General features: G+C 40.7%; 1 protein-coding gene across 1 annotated transcript in view; it reads left to right on the forward strand.

The window, feature by feature from the left end:
- zdhhc17 (zinc finger DHHC-type palmitoyltransferase 17) overlaps window positions 1-20669 on the forward strand; it is a 29726-nt gene extending 9057 nt beyond the window's left edge. The window contains exons 8-17 of the mRNA XM_022686338.2: window positions 1132-1257; window positions 9743-9885; window positions 9962-10062; window positions 12348-12472; window positions 12709-12771; window positions 12928-13021; window positions 13188-13271; window positions 15171-15328; window positions 15452-15546; window positions 19219-20669. Coding sequence (XP_022542059.2) covers window positions 1132-1257; window positions 9743-9885; window positions 9962-10062; window positions 12348-12472; window positions 12709-12771; window positions 12928-13021; window positions 13188-13271; window positions 15171-15328; window positions 15452-15546; window positions 19219-19357 — 1128 coding nt within the window. The 3' untranslated portion in view covers window positions 19358-20669. The remainder of the gene's footprint in view (window positions 1-1131; window positions 1258-9742; window positions 9886-9961; window positions 10063-12347; window positions 12473-12708; window positions 12772-12927; window positions 13022-13187; window positions 13272-15170; window positions 15329-15451; window positions 15547-19218) is intronic.
- Window positions 20670-21085: the final 416 nt, after the last annotated feature.

The following is a 21085-nucleotide window of genomic DNA, read 5'->3' on the forward strand; positions in this document are numbered from 1 at the left end:
TATTACTGAATTATTAGGTTATTACCAATTTTTTTAGTTTATTTTTGATCTATTAGGTTATTACTGATCTTTTAGGTTAGTGCTGATTTTTTAGGTAAGTGCTGATCTGTTAGTTCAGTACTGATCTTTTAGGTTATTACTGATTTTTTACGTTATTACTGATCTTTTAGATCAGTACTGATCTTTTAGGTAAGTGCTGATCTATTAGGTTATTACTGATCTTTTAGGTTGGTGCTGATCTGTTAGTTTAGTGCTGATCTGTTAGTTCAGTACTGATCTTTTAGGTTAGTGCTGATTTTTTACGTTATTACTGATCTTTAAGTTCAGTACTGATCTATTAGGTTATTACTGATCTGTTAGTTTAGTGCTGATCTATTAGGTTAGTGCTGATCTGTTAGTTTAGTGCTGATCTATTAGGTTAGTGCTGATCTGTTAGTTTAGTGCTGCTCTATTAGGTTATTACTGATCTGTTAGGTTATTACTGATCTGTTAGGTTATTACTGATCTGTTAGGTTATTACTGATCTATTAGGTTATTACTGATCTGTTAGGTTATTACTGATCTGTTAGGTTATTACTGATCTATTAGGTTCGTGCTGATCTGTTAGTTTAGTGCTGCTCTATTAGGTTATTACTGATCTGTTAGGTTATTACTGATCTATTAGGTTATTACTGATCTGTTAGGTTATTACTGATCTGTTAGGTTATTACTGATCTATTAGGTTATTACTGATCTGTTAGTTCAGTACTGTTCTTTTAGGTTATTAATGATCTATTAGTTTAGTACTGCTCTTTTAAGTTAGTACTGATGGTTTAGATTTTTACTGATCTTTTAGTTCAGTACTGATCTTTTAGGTTATTACTGATTTTTTAGGGTATTACTGATCTTTTAGTTCAGTACTGATCTTTTAGGTTATTAATGATCTGTTAGTTTAGTCTTGATCTGTTAGTTCAGTACTGATCTTTTAGGTTATTACTGATTTTTTAGGTTATTACTGATCTTTTAGTTCAGTACTGTTCTTTTAAGTTATTAATGATTTGTTAGGTTAGTACTGAATTTTTAGGTTATTACTGATCTGTTAGTTTAGTGCTGATCTTTTAGGTTAGTACTGATCAGTTTTTTGTGCTTTAGGGGGAAACTCCTTTGGATTTGGCAAAGCAGAGGAAGAATGTGTGGATGATTAATCACCTGCAGGAGGCGCGACAGGCTAAAGGCTATGACAGCCCGTCTTACCTGAAGAGACTTAAGATGGATAAGGTAGACCTACTGACTGATGAATTTGCAAAATTAGAACTCTTATGAGGTGCTCCGGGTCAAATACCATGTCATACTATCTGCTATCATCAGTGGGTGGGTATAGTAGGTGGCGCTCTCTCTCTCTTCTTATCACTCCAAATGTAATGTTGGGTCAGCTGAAGTATTGGAAACGGGTTGCTGCGCTGAGGTCTAACTTCACATGTATCGAAGCCATGTGCTAGGCTTCACTTTCCTACTGTTGGAAGCATTGCTAGTCATGGGGGGGAGTCGGTGGGGTAACTAAGTTTCTAAGTGGTGGAGAAAAAGTGGGTAAAATTATTGGTATAAAAAAAAAACCTCCTAAACTGATGAGCTGTTCTGCAGTAAGGAGCACCAGTAAGTGCATCTTTCGTTCTCCACACGCACCAAACCCTCTGAAACTCCGGTTCATTAAGGAGGCATATATGTACCTTGTACATTTACATGTACTATAACATGTATTATCAAGGGGGGACTCATTCGCCTCTGGTCACACAACAAAGATCTCAGACCACTTTATCGGAAACCATTTTTAGTACAGTCAGAGATGGACAGGGCAGTGTGAGTAATGCAAGTACCCTTCCTTCCTCATGCATGCTTTTCTGTGCTCTCATCTGCAAGGGTTAAGGAGGAAATGGACTTCAGCTTTACATTCACACAGAATAAAACAGTGGGTAATGCATGCAAAAGTACTGAGGGTAGTGTGGGTAATGAAAGTACTGAGGGTAGTGTGAGTAATGAAAGTACTGAGGGTAGTGTGGGTAATGAAAGTACTGAGGGTTGTGTGGGTAATGAATAGGGGTGTCACGATCTCGATATTTTATCGAAATCGAATCGAAATGAGGTCACGATCTCGAGTATCGAAGTCAAAAAGAGGATCGACGATCCCTCCCGCGCGCGCTACGCAAATAGCGCAGCGCGCTACGCAAATGGCGCGGCACCAACACAGCGCATCCTATTCATTTAAATAGAGATAGCCACTGCATGAGCGCAGTCGGCGGGAGTGTGATCACTGTTTTTATCTGTCCAACGGGGGAGGGGGGGCGGGGGTTGGGCGCGCAGGTTTTGTATCTGTATCTAACGGAGGGGTGGGTGCGCGCAGGTGAGAGCGTGTGAACTCGCTGAAATGCGTGTGTCAGTGTGACTTGAGAACACTGACTATAGATCACAGTGAGGTGGATTAAAAATCTTAAACTTATAATTGACTACACCTGTTGCTTTCCATTGAATTAAAAAAAACATCTTTCTCTCAGATAAAGTAAACACAAGCGTGTTTCTGACTAAAATAAAAGCTTTTCAGGAGAGATATAAGTTATGTGTAAATATTTATAAGACAATACCCACATCACTTATCTAACCAGCCTGTACTGATTTCTGCCCCCCAATAATGCTTTCAATAACCTCTTGTAACCCCTGGGAGCCAGGGGTTACACTCTAATAGCCTTTAATAGTCTTCAGTAGCCTTTAAAAGACTTACCTGGCGGCCGTGGTGTGTCCACTAAACTCCGTAGTTATAAACATCCTGAGGTTAGCAGCGCGCTAACTGACCTGTTTATAATGTAATCCGAGCAGTGCCTCCGTGTCGGCTGTTCTAACCTGCTGCTGTTAGCTGCTTGGGCTGAAAGATGAACTGTAGTGAGCTGTATTATCCGGTTAGTGGGGTTAAAACCTTTATTTGTTTACAGAAACAGTAAAAACGGACTGGCTGAGCTCTGTAGCCCGTGGCTGGGCTGTACTGAAGTAGTGACTGAGTGAAGAGAGCGGGGCTTGTGCTGCTGCAGCTCCGACTAGTGGTTGGATGAAGAACTGCAGCTTCATGTAATGAGCAGTTTCACCAGCCATCCACACACAGCTCTGATAAACTGCTTGTTTTAATAGTGCACACACTGTTGCTACCAAAAAAAGTCACTAGATGGCATTACCATATATATCTTAATAAATAATAATAATAATATTTATAATATTTATAATAATAATAATAATAATAAATATATTATTTAAATTTTATGAGGCATAAAATAATAACAAGAAAAAAAAACAAGAAAATCGAGAATCGAATCGAATCGTGACCCTCAAATCGAAAATGAAATCGAATCGAGGATTTAGAGAATCGTGACACCCCTAGTAATGAAAGTACTGAGGGTAGTGTGGGTAAGGAAAGTACTGAGGGTAGTGTGGGTAAGGAAAGTACTGAGGGTAGTGTGGGTAATGAAAGTACTGAGGGTAGTGTGAGTAATGAAAGTACTGAGGGTAGTGTGGGTAATGAAAGCACTGAGGGTAGTGTGTGTAATGAAAGTACTGAGGGGAGTCTGAGTAATAAAAGTACTGAGGGTAGTGTGGGTAAGGAAAGTACTGAGGGTAGTGTGGGTAATGAAAGTACTGAGGGTAGTGTGGGTAATGGAAGTACTGAGAGTAGTGTGGGTAATGAAAGTACTGACGGTAGTGTGGGTAATGAAAGTACTGAGGGTAGTGTGGGTAATGAAAGTACTGACGGTAGTGTGGGTAATGAAAGTACTGAGGGTAGTGTGGGTAATGAAAGTACTGAGGGTAGTGTGGGTAATGAAAGTACTGAGGGTAGTGTGGGTAATGAAAGTACTGAGGGTAATGAAAGTACTGAGGGTAGTGTGAGTAATGAAAGTACTGAGGGTAGTGTGGGTAATGAAAGTACTGAGGGTAGTGTGTGTAATGAAAGTACTGAGGGTAGTGTGGGTAATGAAAGTACTGAGGGTAGTGTGGGTAAGGAACGTACTGAGGGTAGTGTGGGTAATGAAAGTACTGAGGGTAGTGTGGGTAATGAAAGTACTGAGGGTAGTGTGTGTAATGAAAGTACTGAGGGTAGTGTGGGTAATGAAAGTACTGAGGGTAGTGTGTGTAATGAAAGTACTGAGGGTAGTGTGGGTAATGAAAGTACTGAGGGTAGTGTGGGTAAGGAACGTACTGAGGGTAGTGTGGGTAATGAAAGTACTGAGGGTAGTGTGGGTAATGAAAGTACTGAGGGTAGTGTGGGTAATGAAAGTACTGAGGGGAGTCTGGGTAATGAAAGTACTGAGGGTAGTGTGGGTAATGAAAGTACTGAGGGGAGTGTGGGTAATGAAAGTACTGAGGGGAGTCTGGGTAATGAAAGTACTGAGGGGAGTCTGGGTAATGAAAGTACTGAGGGTAGTGTGTGTAATGAAAGTACTGAGGGTAGTGTGTGTAATGAAAGTACTGAGGGGAGTCTGGGTAATGAAAGTACTGAGGGTAGTGTGGGTAATGAAAGTACTGAGGGGAGTCTGGGTAATGAAAGTACTGAGGGTAGTGTGGGTAATGCATGCACTGAAGGCAGCGTGGGTAATGCAAGTACTGATGATTGTGTGTGTAATTAAAGTACTGAAGGCAGTGTGGGTAATGTGTATACTGAAGGCAGTGTGGGTAATGTGTATACTGAAGGCAGTGTGAGTAATGTGTATACTGAAGGCAGTGTGGGTAATGTGTATACTGAAGGCAGTGTGAGTAATGTGTATACTGAAGGCAGTGTGGGTAATGTGTATACTGAAGGCAGTGTGAGTAATGTATGCATTGAAGCTAGCCTGGGTAATGCAAGTACTGAGTATAGTGTGGTTACTCCAAGTACTGGGTAATAAAACTACTGAGGGTAGTGTGGGTAATGCATGCACTGAAGGCAGTGTGGGTAATGCATGCACTGAAGGCAGTGTGGGTAATGCATGCACTGAAGGCAGTGTGGGTAATGCAAGTACTGATGGTTGTGTGGGTAAAGAAAGTACTGAGGGTAGTGTGTGTAATGAAAGTACTGAGGGGAGTCTGGGTAATGAAAGTACTGAGGGTAGTGTGGGTAATGCATGCACTGAAGGCAGCGTGGGTAATGCAAGTACTGATGGTTGTGTGTGTAATTAAAGTACTGAAGGCAGTGTGGGTAATGTGTATACTGAAGGCAGTGTGGGTAATGTGTATACTGAAGGCAGTGTGAGTAATGTGTATACTGAAGGCAGTGTGGGTAATGTGTATACTGAAGGCAGTGTGAGTAATGTGTATACTGAAGGCAGTGTGGGTAATGTGTATACTGAAGGCAGTGTGAGTAATGTATGCATTGAAGCTAGCCTGGGTAATGCAAGTACTGAGTATAGTGTGGTTACTCCAAGTACTGGGTAATAAAACTACTGAGGGTAGTGTGGGTAATGCATGCACTGAAGGCAGTGTGGGTAATGCATGCACTGAAGGCAGTGTGGGTAATGCATGCACTGAAGGCAGTGTGGGTAATGCAAGTACTGATGGTTGTGTGGGTAAAGAAAGTACTGAGGGTAGTGTGTGTAATGAAAGTACTGAGGGGAGTCTGGGTAATGAAAGTACTGAGGGTAGTGTGGGTAATGCATGCACTGAAGGCAGCGTGGGTAATGCAAGTACTGATGGTTGTGTGTGTAATTAAAGTACTGAAGGCAGTGTGGGTAATGTGTATACTGAAGGCAGTGTGGGTAATGTGTATACTGAAGGCAGTGTGGGTAATGTGTATACTGAAGGCAGTGTGAGTAATGTATGCATTGAAGCTAGCCTGGGTAATGCATGTACTGAGTATAGTGTGGTTACTCCAAGTACTGGGTAATAAAACTACTGAGGGTAGTGTGGGTAATGCAAATCCTGAAGTAGTGTGGGTAATGCATGCACTGAAGGCAGTGTGGGTAATGCATGCACTGAAGGCAGTGTGGGTAATGCAAGTACTGATGGTTGTGTGGGTAAAGAAAGTACTGAGGGTAGTGTGGGTAATGAAAGTACTGAGGGTAGTGTGTGTAATGAAAGTACTGAGGGGAGTCTGGGTAATGAAAGTACTGAGGGTAGTGTGGGTAATGCATGCACTGAAGGCAGCGTGGGTAATGCAAGTACTGATGGTTGTGTGTGTAATTAAAGTACTGAAGGCAGTGTGGGTAATGTGTATACTGAAGGCAGTGTGGGTAATGTGTATACTGAAGGCAGTGTGGGTAATGTGTATACTGAAGGCAGTGTGGGTAATGTGTGTACTGAAGGCAGTGTGGGTAATGTGTATACTGAAGGCAGTGTGGGTAATGCAAGTACTGATGGTTGTGTGGGTAAAGAAAATACTGAGGGTAGTGTGGGTAATGAAAGTACTGAGGGTAGTGTGGGTAAAGAAAGTACTGAGGGTAGTGTGGGTAATGAAAGTACTGAGGGTAGTGTGGGTAAAGAAAGTACTGAGGGTAGTGTGGGTAATGAAAGTACTGAGGGTAGTGTGGGTAAAGAAAGTACTGAGGGTAGTGTGGGTAATGAAAGTACTGAGGGTAGTGTGAGTAATGAAAGTACTGAGGGTAGTGTGAGTAATAAAAGAACTGAGGGTAGTGTGTGTAATGCAAGTACTGAGGGTATTATGGGTAATAAAAGTACTCAGGGTAGTGTAGGTACTCCACGTAGTGTGAGTAATAAAAGAACTGAGGGTAGTGTGTGTAATGCAAGTACTGAGGGTATTATGGGTAATAAAAGTACTCAGGGTAGTGTAGGTACTCCACGTACTGAGGGTAGTGTGGGTAATGAAAGTACTGAGGGTAGTGTGAGTAATAAAAGTACTGAGGGTGTTGTGGGTAATGAAAGTAATGAAGGCAGTGTGGGTAATAAAAGTACTGAGGGTGGTGTGGGTACTGCAAGTAGGCCTGTTAAGATACAATAAATTGTTCCAGAAATTATTGCGATAAATGATGATAAACATTTAAATAACAACAAAAAATAACAACAAATATATTTTCAGTACTTTGTAACGACAAATATATTTAAGTAACATTTATATTATATATATATATATATATATATATATATATATATATATATATAGATCGATAGATAGATAGAGAGAGTACAGGCCAAAAGTTTGGACATACCTTCTCTTTCAGTGTGTTTTCTTTATTTTCATGATTATTTACATTGTAGATTATCACTAAAGGCATTAAAACTATGAATGAACACATGTAGAGTTATGTACTTAACAAAAAAAAGTGAAATAACTGAAAACATGTTTTATATTCTAGTTTCTTCAAAATAGCCACTATTTGCTCTGATTACTGCTTTGCACACTCTTGGTATTCTCTCAATGAGCTTCAAGAGGTAGTCACCTCAAATGGTTTTTACATGTGCCTTATTAGCGTTTATTACACTACACAGCCAACAACCCTATTAGACAACTGTTAAAATTCATATTATGGCAAGAACCAATCAGCTAAAGAAAAACGAGTGGCCATCATTACTTTAAAAAATGAAGGTCAGTCAGTCCGTAAAATTGCAAAAACTTTAAACATGTCCCCAAGTGGAGTCGCAAAAACCATCAAGCGCTACAACGAAACTTGCACACATGAGGACCGACCCAGGAAAGGAAGACCAAGAGTCACCTCTGCTTCTCAGGACAAGTTCATCCTAGTCACCGGCCTCAGAAATGGCAAGTTAACAGCAGCTCAGGTCAGAGACCAGTTGAATGCCACACAGAGTTCTAGCAGCAGACCCATCTCTAGAACAACTGTTAAGAGGAGACTGCGCAAATCAGGCCTTCATGGTCAAATAGCTGCTAGGACACCACTGCTAAGGAGAGGCAACAAGCAGAAGAGATTAGTTTGGACCAAGAAACACAAGGAATGGACATTAGACCAGTGGAAATCTGTGCTTTAAGATTTTTTGGATTTAAGATCTTTGGTTCCAACCACCGTGTCCTGCAGCAACATGCCATCCTGTCTGGTTTATGTTTAGTTGGACGATCATTAATTTTTCAACAGGACAACGACCCCCAAACACACCTTCAGGCTGTGTAAGGGCTATTTGACCAAGAAGGAGAGTGATGGAGTGATGCAGATGACCTGGCCTCCACAGTCACCAGACCTGAACCAAATCCAGATGGTTTGGGGTGAGCTGGACCACAGAGTGAAGAAGGCAAAGAAGCAACAAGTGCTAAACACCTCTGGGAACTCCTTCAAGACTGTTGGAAAACCATTTCAGGTGACCACCTCTTGAAGCTCATTGAGAAAATGCCAAGAGTGTGCAAAGCAGTAATCAGAGTGAAGAACTAGAATATAAAACATGTTTTCAGTTATTTCACCTTTTTTTGTTAAGTACATAACTCTACATGTGTTCATTCATAGTTCTGATGCCTTCAGTGAGAATCTACAATGTAAATAGTCATGAAAATAAATGTCACGGGGTGACCCAGGCAGGGAGACGAGGAGACGGACGCAAGTGCAGGTAGGGCGAAATAAATAATAATTTAATAAATAAATAACAAGTAAACAAAGGAACAAGTAAACACGTAACAAAGATAAATGAATAACCAATAACCAAAACAAACCAGTGAAACTAGAGAACATAAACTAAACAAACAAGAAGTACTAATGATATAAACAAACAAGGAGTAAATAAACAAAGAACAAACGAGGGACTGAATAAATACAAAACTGAACAAGGCAGGGATATAAACAGGGAACTAGAGATAACCAGAGAAAAACACGGAACAAGGAGCAAGGGAAACAAACTAGGAATAAAGACGGAACTAGGGCTATAGAAACGCGGAGAAACACAGAGAGACAAAACAACAGAGGTTAGTGCAAAGACCAACGAAGGACAAGTGACAGAGGAGGGCTATTTATAGTAACATGAAACACACTAGAAGTGGAAACACCTGGGGAAGGGGCGGAGCTACAAATGAGACACTTGGTGGAAAACTACTGAGACAGGGGACACAGAGGAGCAGGGGTCACGTGGGAACAACACACAAGCACGAGAACAGACAAAACAGGGCAAGGACGTGACAATAAAGAAAACGCATTAAATGAGAAGGTGTGTCCAAACCTTTGGCCTGTACTGTATATCTATATATATTACTTGCTACAAAACACAAATTAACTCAAACACATAAGTGTCCATATGATCAAAGGTACAGATGGCTCAGCTGACCATAGCTTCTGCTATGAATGTATTTATTGATATGTCAGACAACATCCTAGCAAGGAACACCAACATATTTACTTTGTGGGGCTTGAGGCAGGATCTCTCTGGGGTAACAATATTCATATTTAAAATTCAACTCGGAAAATTTGGCTGGATGGTTGTGCTTTAAATCAGACCTCAGGTTTTGTCGCCACTGTTTTGAAACAAAGTCAACATACCGCCTCATTCGCGTTGATGGGTTCTCCTCACTCATTTGGCTTAAAGCCAAAATACACCCACACCGGAGCCGTGGAATTATAAAACAAATTCCATCCAGACTGGACTGCTCTAAACCTTCTATAAAGCTGTTTAGTTTTGAGAAAGTCCTATTAGCCTTGTACAATAAGTCAATAACAGTTTTTAGCGACAGGCCTAACTGCAAGTGCTAAGGTTAGTCCATGGAACCTATTATGTTAATATGAACTATAGAACTTTATATTTTAAAGGGGAATAGTAAGGTTAATTTCACAAAAAGGTTTTTCTGTGTGTGTGCGTGTGTGAGAAGGAGTTTCGTCAGAAGGTGATGCTGGGGACTCCATTTGTGGTCATCTGGCTGGTGGGCTTCATTGCTGACCTAGACATCGACTCGTGGCTCATTAAAGGGCTGATGTATGCTGGAGTTTGGCTCACAGTGCAGTTCCTGTCCAAGTAAGATCTCTTTCTCTAAGCTCCTTCACTCATATCTTGGTGCTATGAAAGTAAAATCTTTCTTTCTCTCTTTTAGGTCATTTTTTGATCACTCCATGCACAGCGCTCTGCCCCTTGGGATTTATCTGGCCACTAAATTCTGGATGTACATCACATGGTTCTACTGGTTTTGGAATGATATCCTTTTCAATAAATTTATGCCAGTACAATTCAAGGATAGAAGGAGTCTTTTTCTCATCACATGTGGTACATGAGGTGGAATTAAATTGTAATATCACAGTCCAGTTCCACCCAAGAGAGTAATTATAGTAAAAAAGAGGTAGATTAGATAAAATAAAATAAAATATAATAACATTTAAAATTGGAATAAATAGATAAGAATACATGTAATATGAATAGGAAAGTAGAGAAGTATAGAGTAGGGAGTAGCAGCAATATGAAATCCAACGTGCAAATGCATAAGGCACTTTTGCTATAGCAGTATGAAGGAGTATAAAGAGCAGTAAGTGTTTCTGTGTGGGTAAAGTGTCAGTGTTATTTTAAATATGTGATTATCCTCGTAAAGTGTCAGTGTGTTGGCTAGGTGGAGTTTAAGAGTTTTACAGCTTCTGGAATGAAGCTGTATCTCAGTCTGGTTGTTTTGCACTTGATGCTCCGCAGCCTCCTGCCTGAAGGAGAGCAGGAAGAAAAGTGAGTGTGTTGGGTGGGTGGCATCCTTCCTGATGCAGGTGGCTCTTTTCCTGCATCTGGAGGTCAGCCTTCATCACCCTCTGCAGAGCTTTCCTGTCTGCAGCAGAGTAGCTTCCATGCCACACAGTGATGATAGAGCACAACGCTCTCCCCCACACCTGTAGAAGGAGGTGAGGACTGAGTAGGGCTGTCGCGATAACCGCAGTATAGCGATATTGACACGAAAATCGCAGCATGAGGAACATAACCGCCGCAACCGCGATCTTGGCATTTCCCCCACGCGAGAGCCTTATTATATAATAGATTATCTACATTTATAACTTGATGCTTATTAATACTCTAGTAGTAAAATAATACAGTGTCTACCCGAAGCCTCGCCTTTATCGTGTTTCGGCACCGCCGCCGCGTGATGCCATGTCGGGAGAACGCGCATTGGTCCACGAAGGCCTTCAGCTGCTTTACTTAAGTTATTGCAAACGTAAATACAGTCAGTTCCAGTCATGAATAAATGAAAGAAACCTTTTATATCAGCAGGAGAACTGTCTCTGTGTTATCAAATATACTGTAAAGCATGATATGCGTGAAAAAAAAAAAAACTAAAAAATGTATGTAATGGAATTAGGGACAGTTCTATAAATGGTTTATATAAGACCTGCTTTAAATCTGTAACACTATATTAAATTATAATTGCTGGCCTAAAATAAAAATAATACAATGTTTTTAAGATTTGGTAATTTGGATAAATTCGATAATTTATTCCAATGTTTTAAATGTGTTTTAAAATAAATGGACGTCTTGCGGCGGGGGCGCCGAAGTCTAGGCTATATATCTTGCTTTGTTCTGAGTAAAATATAAATGTAAAGCGTCATTTACCCACAAAAAAATAACCAACAGTGCGAGGAAAAACCTCTAGAGCCCACATGTTTCTCAGACGCGTGTGCACGCCAAGGGGTAGTCTGTTTCTGCTGGGGAGTCAAAATTCGGCACACCTGTTATTTCAATTATTATTTAAATACATTAGGTTAATGATATCTCATGCTTTCCACTAAGCTCAGAGCGCCACTTTAAATACGCGATTCACGCTGATATTTAGCAGCTGCGAATACTTCGCTGTCCTGAGGAGCCCTGGATTAATCTATACACTTATTTCTCGTGAAAGCAGTTTACTTGTGTGAGTAAAGCACGTTTGAAGCTTGACGAGTCCAGCTCGTCTCAGCCTGCGTAGGAAGTAGAGCCGCTGATGTGCCTTCCTGATCAGAATGGAAGTTGTTGACCCCTTCCACCGTAAATCCTCCAATGTGCAGGGGGAGGTGGGCATGCTGGCCCCTTCTGAAGTCCACAATCATCTCCTTCCATCTTTACGTAAGACTCAGTTCCAGAAGGAGGAGCTCAGTCCAAGTAAGGAGAGTTTGTTCATCATTGTCTAAGGAATCATGATGTTGAAAGCGGATGTAAAGTCCACAAAGATGTCAGCCAGAACGTCTGAGAGCTGATCGGCACAATACCTTAGCACCCATCCGGGATGTTATCCTGGCCTGTTCTGGGGAGGGTTCTTAAAGCAGATGTAGAGCCTCAGGCAGGGAGGGGTCTTTGGAGCTTTGTTCAACTCTGCGTTTAAATTCCGTAATGCACTTGACACCCTTCCATGTGCTATGTGGATCCTGCAGATGATTGATGCGATGTTTGTTGGAAGTGTTTGAGGGACAGAAGGCAATATTTGGCGGAGTTTTTAAATCTGTAATGGTATGGTCATTCTCCTTAATTCGTCTTACATTTACCATTTGTCACCACACACCTGCCCTTCCTGCTCAACAGCCTGGCTCTCTTCTACAACTTTGGCAAGTCCTGGAAGTCTGATCCTGGCATCATCAAAGCTTCTGAGGAGCAGAAGAAAAAGGTAGGGGGTAGGGGATAAGAGAGTCGAGTAAATCTGACCAGTGGTATTTGAATAAACACCTGGAGGTAGCAGAGGGTTCTGGATTGCTGTTTGATGTTTGGGATTTTTGCTGGTACTGAGTACTCCTTGCCTTTCTCTTGTGCACTCTCTGTCTCTCTCTTACTATTTCTTTCTCTCTCTTTATGTCCCTATCTATTTCTCTCTCTCTCTCTCTCTCTCTCTCTCTCTCTCTCAAGACTATAGTAGAGTTGGCAGAGACGGGCAGTCTAGACCTGAGTATATTCTGCAGCACCTGTTTAGTAAGTATAGCTCTGTTTCTTTATCAAACTTTTGGCTATTCAAACAGTGTTCTGTTCTCCTCTGTGTTTAAACTGTTGCTGATAATCAAACGTTGTGGTTTTTACAGTTTCATTTGAATAATTCCATCATTAAACAAAAACACTGTAACTTCTCAGATACGAAAGCCCATCAGGTCCAAACACTGTGCTGTCTGTAATCGGTGCATTGCCAAGTTCGACCACCACTGCCCGTGGGTCGGCAACTGTGTAGGTAAGTTTCACTCTTTAGAGTTCTAAACCTAAACCTTAGCCTTATTATCTTTATACCAACCCATTAAACCCTAAAACCCGTGCTCTAACCCCAACCCCCACTTCTTATACCAACCCATTAAACTCTAATCCCTACACCCTAATCTTTATTTTTCCTCTGTGTATAGGAAGTGGAAATCACCGCTATTTTATGGGTTATTTATTCTTCCTGCTGTGTATGATCTGCTGGATGATGTATGGCTGCATATCCTGTGAGTTCTACATGCACACAAAAACACATACATATAATATTGGGGAAAATAAGTATTTGATACACTTCAGGTTTTGCAAGTTTTCCCACTTTAACTGTAAGAGACTAAATTCACTGTGCTTTATAATATAGTGCGAAAAATACAGTATGATTTTTTTTTTTAAAGAAACATTAGATAATGGTCAGTCTTTCTTGGTCTGGAGCTCTATGCAACATCTGGCCTTACGTTAGTTAACACGCTAAGCCATCAGGAATAAAATCCTGTAGGGCACGCATGGTCTGATGCCAGCGCATGTACATGTCCATTTGAAGTTGCCAATGACCCTCTGGATGATCCAGATAGGGTTGGGTATCGTGAATACCTTTTTCTAGATTGTAACCAAAAAATACAAAAGACAATCATTATTTTCACACAACGTGTTAATTTAACAGCCGGCATGAGTAATCTCATTCTCATTCTGTCTCCATGAGAGACTCCATCTTTTTGGATCTTGTTGGAACAAACAGTGAGCGTGTGTGTGGCGCTTTATTAAGAACAATAATCATTGCTTGTGCTTAAATTACAAATACTATTCCTACCCATATATTACTTTATGCATTTCAGTTTTAAGAGTTCTTTTTTTTTTAAAACAACAGCATTACATTTGACAAAATTAAATGAAATATTAGTGCTGTCAATCACTTAAAAATTCATGCTAGTTCCCTGGATTTTTGAGAGGGGGCAGTATGTAAGTGAGAGAAAGACATGCGAGTTAGCGAGAGACAAAGCAAGTGAGAGAAGGAGAGCGAGCACCTAAGATTTTAGCACAGTGGCGATGTGTTGACAAATTGAATGATCACCAATTTGAACGATGGCCGCAAACATGCTTACCACTTTTCTGCTTGTGCTTTCCACTTGTGTGTGCCAGGAAGTTGTTGTTGTTTTTGTTTTTTTACCTCGCTATGTGCACTCTCCATAAAATCAGGTCCCAACATTGTTTTAGACCTTTCTGTTCTCGGTCGGTGCTTTTTTGGGTATTGAATTTTGATACCCAGCCCTAGGTCCAGATGAGGCATGGCAGAAGGACACGTGAGACCAAAATAGAGCTTTTTGAAATCAACTCCACTTGTGGAGCATGTGGGAGGAAACATCATACTTTGAGGATGCTTTTTGCACAGTGGACAGGGCGACTGCACCGTATTAAAGGGAGGATGGATGCATTGTGAGATTTTGGCCAACAACCTCCTCGTTGGCCAGTAAGAGCATTGAAGATGGTTCGTGGATCAGTCTTCCGTCACTGCATTGACCTTAAACACATAGCCAGTGGATTCAGGATTCAAAGTAAATGGGGGCTAAACACTTTTGCATGTCACACTATTCAGACTTTTATTATAACCTAAGATCTCAATAAAGTACATTTAAGTTTGTGGCTGTAAGGTGGTCGCAAAATAACATAGAAACTTAAAATGGCATTGAATTTTATTTCTTAAAAAATAATTGTCACATAAAATGTTTGTTTTATTATCAAGTGCTTTCAGATTAACAACTGGGTGCAAATGTAAGCTGATGTTCACAGAAACGTTTTAGTAATGTTCATGTAAAATTCATGACAAGCTCAGGTCAGGCAGATCCCATAAGACAATTGTTGGAGAGAAGCAGTTTTCGCTTCAATTCCAACGGATCAACAAGACATTATTATATTACAAGATAATCATTTGTTGTTCCTACATCTGGAATAAGCGATCCCAGCTTTGTCAGGGATCGTATATATACACATACTCACATATTGTGGGTAAATTGTGCATTTGAGCATTTAGACTGATTTTACTGAAGAACTGTAATGAAACACCCCCCCCCCCCCTTAACTTTAAAGAAAAATTGATTAACTGTGTGTGTTAATGTGCTTGTGTGTGTTTTCAGACTGGCGTTTGCACTGTGTGAGCAGCTACAGCAGAGATGGATTGTGGGTATACGTTACTCAGATTGCCACCTGCTCGCCCTGGATGTTCTGGATGTTCCTCAACAGCGTTTTCCATTTCATGTGGGTGGCGGTGCTCATCATGTGCCAACTGTACCAGGTCAGATCACACCCACCTGACCCAATTGTGTGTGTATTTTTATGTACTTGCCTATTTGTAACTCTGTGTGTGTGTGTGTGTGTGTGTGTATGTGTGTGTGTGTGTGTGTGTGTGTGTGTGTAGATTGCTGGTTTAGGTATCACTACTAATGAGCGAATGAATGCAAGGCGTTATAAACACTTCAGGGTCACAGCGACATCCATCGAAAGTCCTTTCAAGTGAGTTTTTACACAAATTACACTTTTCAAACACACTAAAGTTCACATACTCAATAATTACACTACATACACACTGCACTTTACACACACTCAACCCTTTACACTCAGTTAATGACAGCACTGATGAGGTCATAAGACCAATTCTTTCTTCTACGTCAAGTCAGTGCATTGCCTATGGCATAGCCTGTACGAGTGCACTATGCAGCTGAGGTGCATTTATACTTTGGTTTTTGTCACCCAGTCACATTTCTAGAGAGGTTCACATCAGGCTACAGCATAGGGCCTATGTCTTGGCATAGGGTACGCACAGGCTACAGCGTAGGTTTCTCACAGAAGTATATACTGGCCTTTATTTCCTTCTAGTGTTTCTTCATTTAGCCTCTGTTGCTTACTGAGGGTTCAATGTTTTGTCTGATTTGTCTATGATTTGACTGCCTTCTCTACCTGATAGTTCTGAGTTGTATATACAGTAGTGTGAAAAGTTTTTGCCCCTTCCTGATTTCTTGATTTTTTGCGTGTTATTTCGAGGATAATTTAGATCTATCAGTCTGGAAAGGGTTATAAAGCCATTTCCTAAGCTTTGGGAATCCAGAGAACCACATTGAGAGCCATTGTCCACATATGGCGAAGACATGGAAGAGTGGTGAACCTTCCCAGGAGTGACCGGCCGCCCAAAATTACAGCAAGAGCACAGCGACGACTCATCCAAGAGGTCAAAAAAGACTTTTGGGAAAATATTCTGTGGACTGATGAGACAAAAGTTGAACTCTTTGGAAGGTGTGTGTCTCAGCACATCTGGCGTAAAAGAAACAGTGCATTCCAGAAAAAGAACATTATACCAACAGTTAAACATGGTGGTGGTAGTGTGATTGTCTGGGGCTGTTTTGCTGCGTCAGGGCCTGGTAGACTTTGTGTGATAAATGGAACTATGAATTCTGCTGTCTACCAAAAGATTCTGAAGGAGAATGTCCGATGTCCGAATGTCATGACCTCAAGCTGAAACGAACTTGGGTTCTGCAGCAGGACAATGATCCAAAACACACCAGCAAGTCCACCTCTGAATGGCTGAAGAAAAACAAAATGAAGACTTTGGAGTGGCCCAGTCAAAGTCCTGACCTGAGATGCTGTGGCATGACCTTAAAAAGGCCGTTCATGCTCGAAAACCCTCCAATGTGGCTGAATTACAACAATTCTGCAAAGATGAGTGGAGCCAAAATTCCTCCACATCACTGTAAAAGACTCATTGCAAGTTTTCGCAAACGCTTGGTTTGCATTTGTTGCTGCTGAGGGTGGCCCGACCAGCTATTCAAGTCAAGTCAAGAGTCAAGAGGCTTTTATTGTCATTTCATCTGAGTACAGGTACACAGTGTAATGAAATTACGTTCCTCCGGAACCATGGTGCAACATAGAACAACAAGCAATAGACAACATAAAGTGCAGGAGTGACGACAGTGCAACATAAAATATAAAATTGTAACACTAACAATAAAAACAAAAGATGAGACAATTTAAAGAAAGGACAGTGCAGTACCGATACGGTATAATAGATAGTTAAGTGAGGATAAGGTGCAGAGATGTGTAACATACTGTAACATATAGAACATATGAAGAGTTTGATTCCAAAACGCAATAAACACCGTTTTAAAAGAAAAAATGAGTTAGAGCCAGAATCAGAATGTTATGTGACCACTCTTGAAAAGCCAATATTCAATTTCCATCAAAACGCCACATCCGCCGTGTAATACTGCCCTGCTTTCTCTCTTTCTTTCCAAAATGCAACAAACGCCAGTCTTGATTTCCCCCAGAACGCCACATCTCCACTCATCCAATCAAAATTAATGTAACATGATTTTGGGGATTTTATAGAGTTAATGTCTTGTTCGTTAATGAAATTTTGCCTTTTTTCGAAAAGAAATGTTTTGAAATTTCTGTTTTTAGGCCCAATGGTCAAACTATTATATTCAGATGTACAATTTACTGTTATTTATTATTGTATTTTGCACATTTTCAGTAAAAAAAAATGTTCTATTGATTCCAAAGGATATATAAGACATTTTGAAAAAAAAAAAACATGGCATGGATTTATTGCGTTTTGCGAAAAAACTAATTATTTTTTAAAAATAAATCTTAAATATTAAAATCTTGATTTGATTTTTTGTGTTATTTTAACCTTAGTATGGTATTTGATAGTTTGAAACAGAAAATGGTGGTTTTCAGCCTACCACTTTCTTGCTAAACAAAAAAACATTTTTACTCAAATTGATAAAAATGGATTTATAGCGTTTTGGAACCAAACTCTTCATATATAATCACAGCAGTTACTGAGGTAGATAGTTTATAGTTTTTAAGAGTGCAGCAAATATTGCTGAAGGAATAAAGACATGTCAGTCTCTGTGTGCTGAGTGGGTGTGTGTGGGTAAAGTTCAGTCTTTGCGTGTGTAAAGGGTTCAGTTCAGTTTTGTGTAAGTGTGTCGGGTGTGTGGTGGGTGGGGTGGGGTTCAGTTCTGTCTCTGTGTGTTGAGGAGTCTGGCTGCCTGGTGGATGAAGCTGTTGCCGAGTCTAGTAGTGGAGGCTCGGATGCTCCTGTATCTTCTGCCGGACGGCATCAGAGTGAAGAGGCCGTGTGTGTGATGGGTTGGGTCATTCACAATGCTGGTGGCTTTGCGGATGCAGCGTGTGGTGTAGATCTCGGTGATGGAGGGAAGCGGGACTCCGATGATCTTCTCAGCTGTCCTCACTATCCGCTGTAGGATCTTGCGGTCTGAAGTGTTGCAGTTCCCAAACCAGACGGTAATGCAGGTGTTCAGGATGCTTTCTACAGTTTTCTACAGTTCAGTGCATCTGGAAGGGAGGCATCACTGTTACAAGCAGGTGGAGGTGACTTGAAGTTGGTGATGGTCTGGATGCCCTGCCACATGCGCCGAGTGTCAGTAGTGTTCTGGAAGTGGGCGTGGTTTTAGGTTTAGGGTTAAATCACTTTTTCACACAGAGCCATGTAGGTTTGGTTTTTTTTTTCTCTCTTTTCTCCCTTCATTTAAAAATAGCATTTTGTGTTTACCTGTGTTGTCTTTGACTAATGTTTAAATTGGTTTGATGTTCCGAAACATTTAAGTGTGACAAAAATGCAAAGAATCAGGAAATCAGGAAGGGGGCAAACACTTTTTTACACCACTGTATATCTATAACCTAATACTAAATATTCATTAGGTCTAATCTAGGTGTCAGTGAGGCACAGCACATAAAATTTCTGATTATTTGTAATTTTATTCACTGCTGTAGGATTGAGAGGTTTATGTTGTAGACTTATGGATAAAAGTGTTTAAAATTAGTGAAGTTATATGTAATTACGGTTCAGGTTTAATTCGGGGGTTAAATAACAGCCTCCGTACTATTTAAACTAGAAGCTATTTAACATGATTCTGAACTGACCAGGCCCGGTCCAGTCCTTGTGACCCAGCAGCTCCTGCAAGTTCTGCTAAGAGGACTGGAGTAAAGTTACAGTGTTACAGGCCTGACTGACACCTGACCTCTCAGACTACTGAATATTGATTTATTATAGTATTTACTAATATTATAGTTTCCACATTCAACGTTTTTTTTTCAGTGAATTATTTTGTTCTGTAAATGTATTTCTAGCACTGCAATGCTAATTTGTGTGTGCACGTTTTGCAGTCACGGGTGTGTTCGGAACCTGATAGACTTCTTTGAACTGCGATGCTGTGGACTGCTTCGACCAGTGGTGGTGGACTGGACCGTCCAGTTTTCTATAGAATATGACCAGACTTCCGGATCCGGATACCAACTGGTTTAACATGGCCTCGGAGCAGGAGAGAGAGAGAGAGGGAGAGAAAGAGCGAGCGAGCAAGGACGAATGTTCGGCAATTGCTGTGTGTGTGTGTGTGTGTGTGTGTGTGTGTGTGTGTGATTGGAGGGCTTTATTGGACCACCGTTTTCACCCAGAGAGACTGCAGTATACAGCATTAGCATTAGCATGCTGCTAACACAAACTTTTGCTACAAACACCCACATACACCATTGTCCTCCTTTGAGCTGCTTCAATCCCCCAATCACACACACTCACTGCTGTTCAGATTGGCTTCTGTTATTTTATTTTTACTTTGTATTTTTGGTTATTTCTTTGTTTATGTTTACTGTTAACTCTGAATAACCTGAAGCTCTTAGGAGCCATGTGTGTGTGTAACAGTGGTCTGAATACTTTTGGAGCGAATGTTTGATAATGTGACTTAATTTATTTTAACTTTATTTAAATGTTTTAAAGTTTCTGAGCTTCTTTTACTGTCCAGTTTACATTCAGTAGTTTGTACTGTGTGTGTGTGTGTGTGTGTGTGTGTGTGTGTGTGTGTGTGCGTGCGTGCGTGTGTTAGGGGGGGAGGGGACTGAAGGCCGGACTGAATGGTAAAACTGTCTCACACTTGGCTGCAGGAGAAGCTCCTCCCCCTGGGGGCGGTTCTGTTTCTGTTGTTGATAGGAAGCCCCGCCCCTCTCCAGACGCTCCGCCCCCGGGCCGGACTGTAAGACTGTATATAGCCCTGCGCTCTGTGTTAGTCAGTGTTAGGCTGTACTGCCGTGTCCGACTGTAGCTGTTTATACGCATTTTAATCCTCAACCTCCAGTGCATGAGCGAAGCTTGGGGCCGTTGCTATAGTAACATGCCCTCCCTGTCCCGCCCTTCGGGCATTTGTAAATAGTGAATGTTCAGTATTTGCAAGTTTGTTGTTTTTTTTTTTTTTTTATCCTTTTTTTATTAATTTTTTTTTTTACAGTTTGATCCGGTTTAATGTCTTTAGTGTCGATCGGATCTGCAGCTCTGCGGAATTCCGACCTGAATGTTCCATAAATATTAATATTCATCAGGAGGGATTTATTTGATCAGTGTGGAGATCAGTAACGATGATCAGCACTCATTATCCTCAGTACTGCAGGGGTCTCGATCATCTAGAGAGAGAGAAAATAAATAAACAAATGAGTTTGATGACCCACGATTCCTCTGCCGTTTCTCTGCAGTGCCTCATTAGGATCCCAACGTTCCCAATGCTCCCAACGCTCCCAACCTCCTGGGCATGGATTCATTTTATGCTTTAATAAAAAAATATATACATAAATCTGTAAAATGTGTCATTTTCTGAGTGTGTGAGTGTGTGTGTGAGAGAGAGAGAGAGAGAGAGAGAGAGAGAGAGAGAGAGAGAGAGAGAGAGAAAAAAGACAACTATGCTTATTGACTTTGCTTGTGCTGGGGGTAAGATAGACTGTATCCACTTTTATTTCATCCAGCTGTGGATAAAATTGAGGAACCACTTTGAAAACAGTTTCAGATTTTACTGTTTATATGTATATATTTGGAGTAAAATTATAATATTGATTAAATGTTTTATTCTATAAACTACTGATGATGTCTTTCAGATTCCAAAGTAAAAATATTCTCATTTAGAGCATTTGTTTGTAGAAAATGAGAAATGGTTAAAATAATAAAGTGCATTTGCAGTACATTCTGACATCAAATATTACAAAGAAATCAAGT

Source organism: Astyanax mexicanus, chromosome 2, assembly GCF_023375975.1.
Source record: "Astyanax mexicanus isolate ESR-SI-001 chromosome 2, AstMex3_surface, whole genome shotgun sequence".
Classification (NCBI taxonomy): Eukaryota; Metazoa; Chordata; class Actinopteri; order Characiformes; family Acestrorhamphidae; genus Astyanax; species Astyanax mexicanus.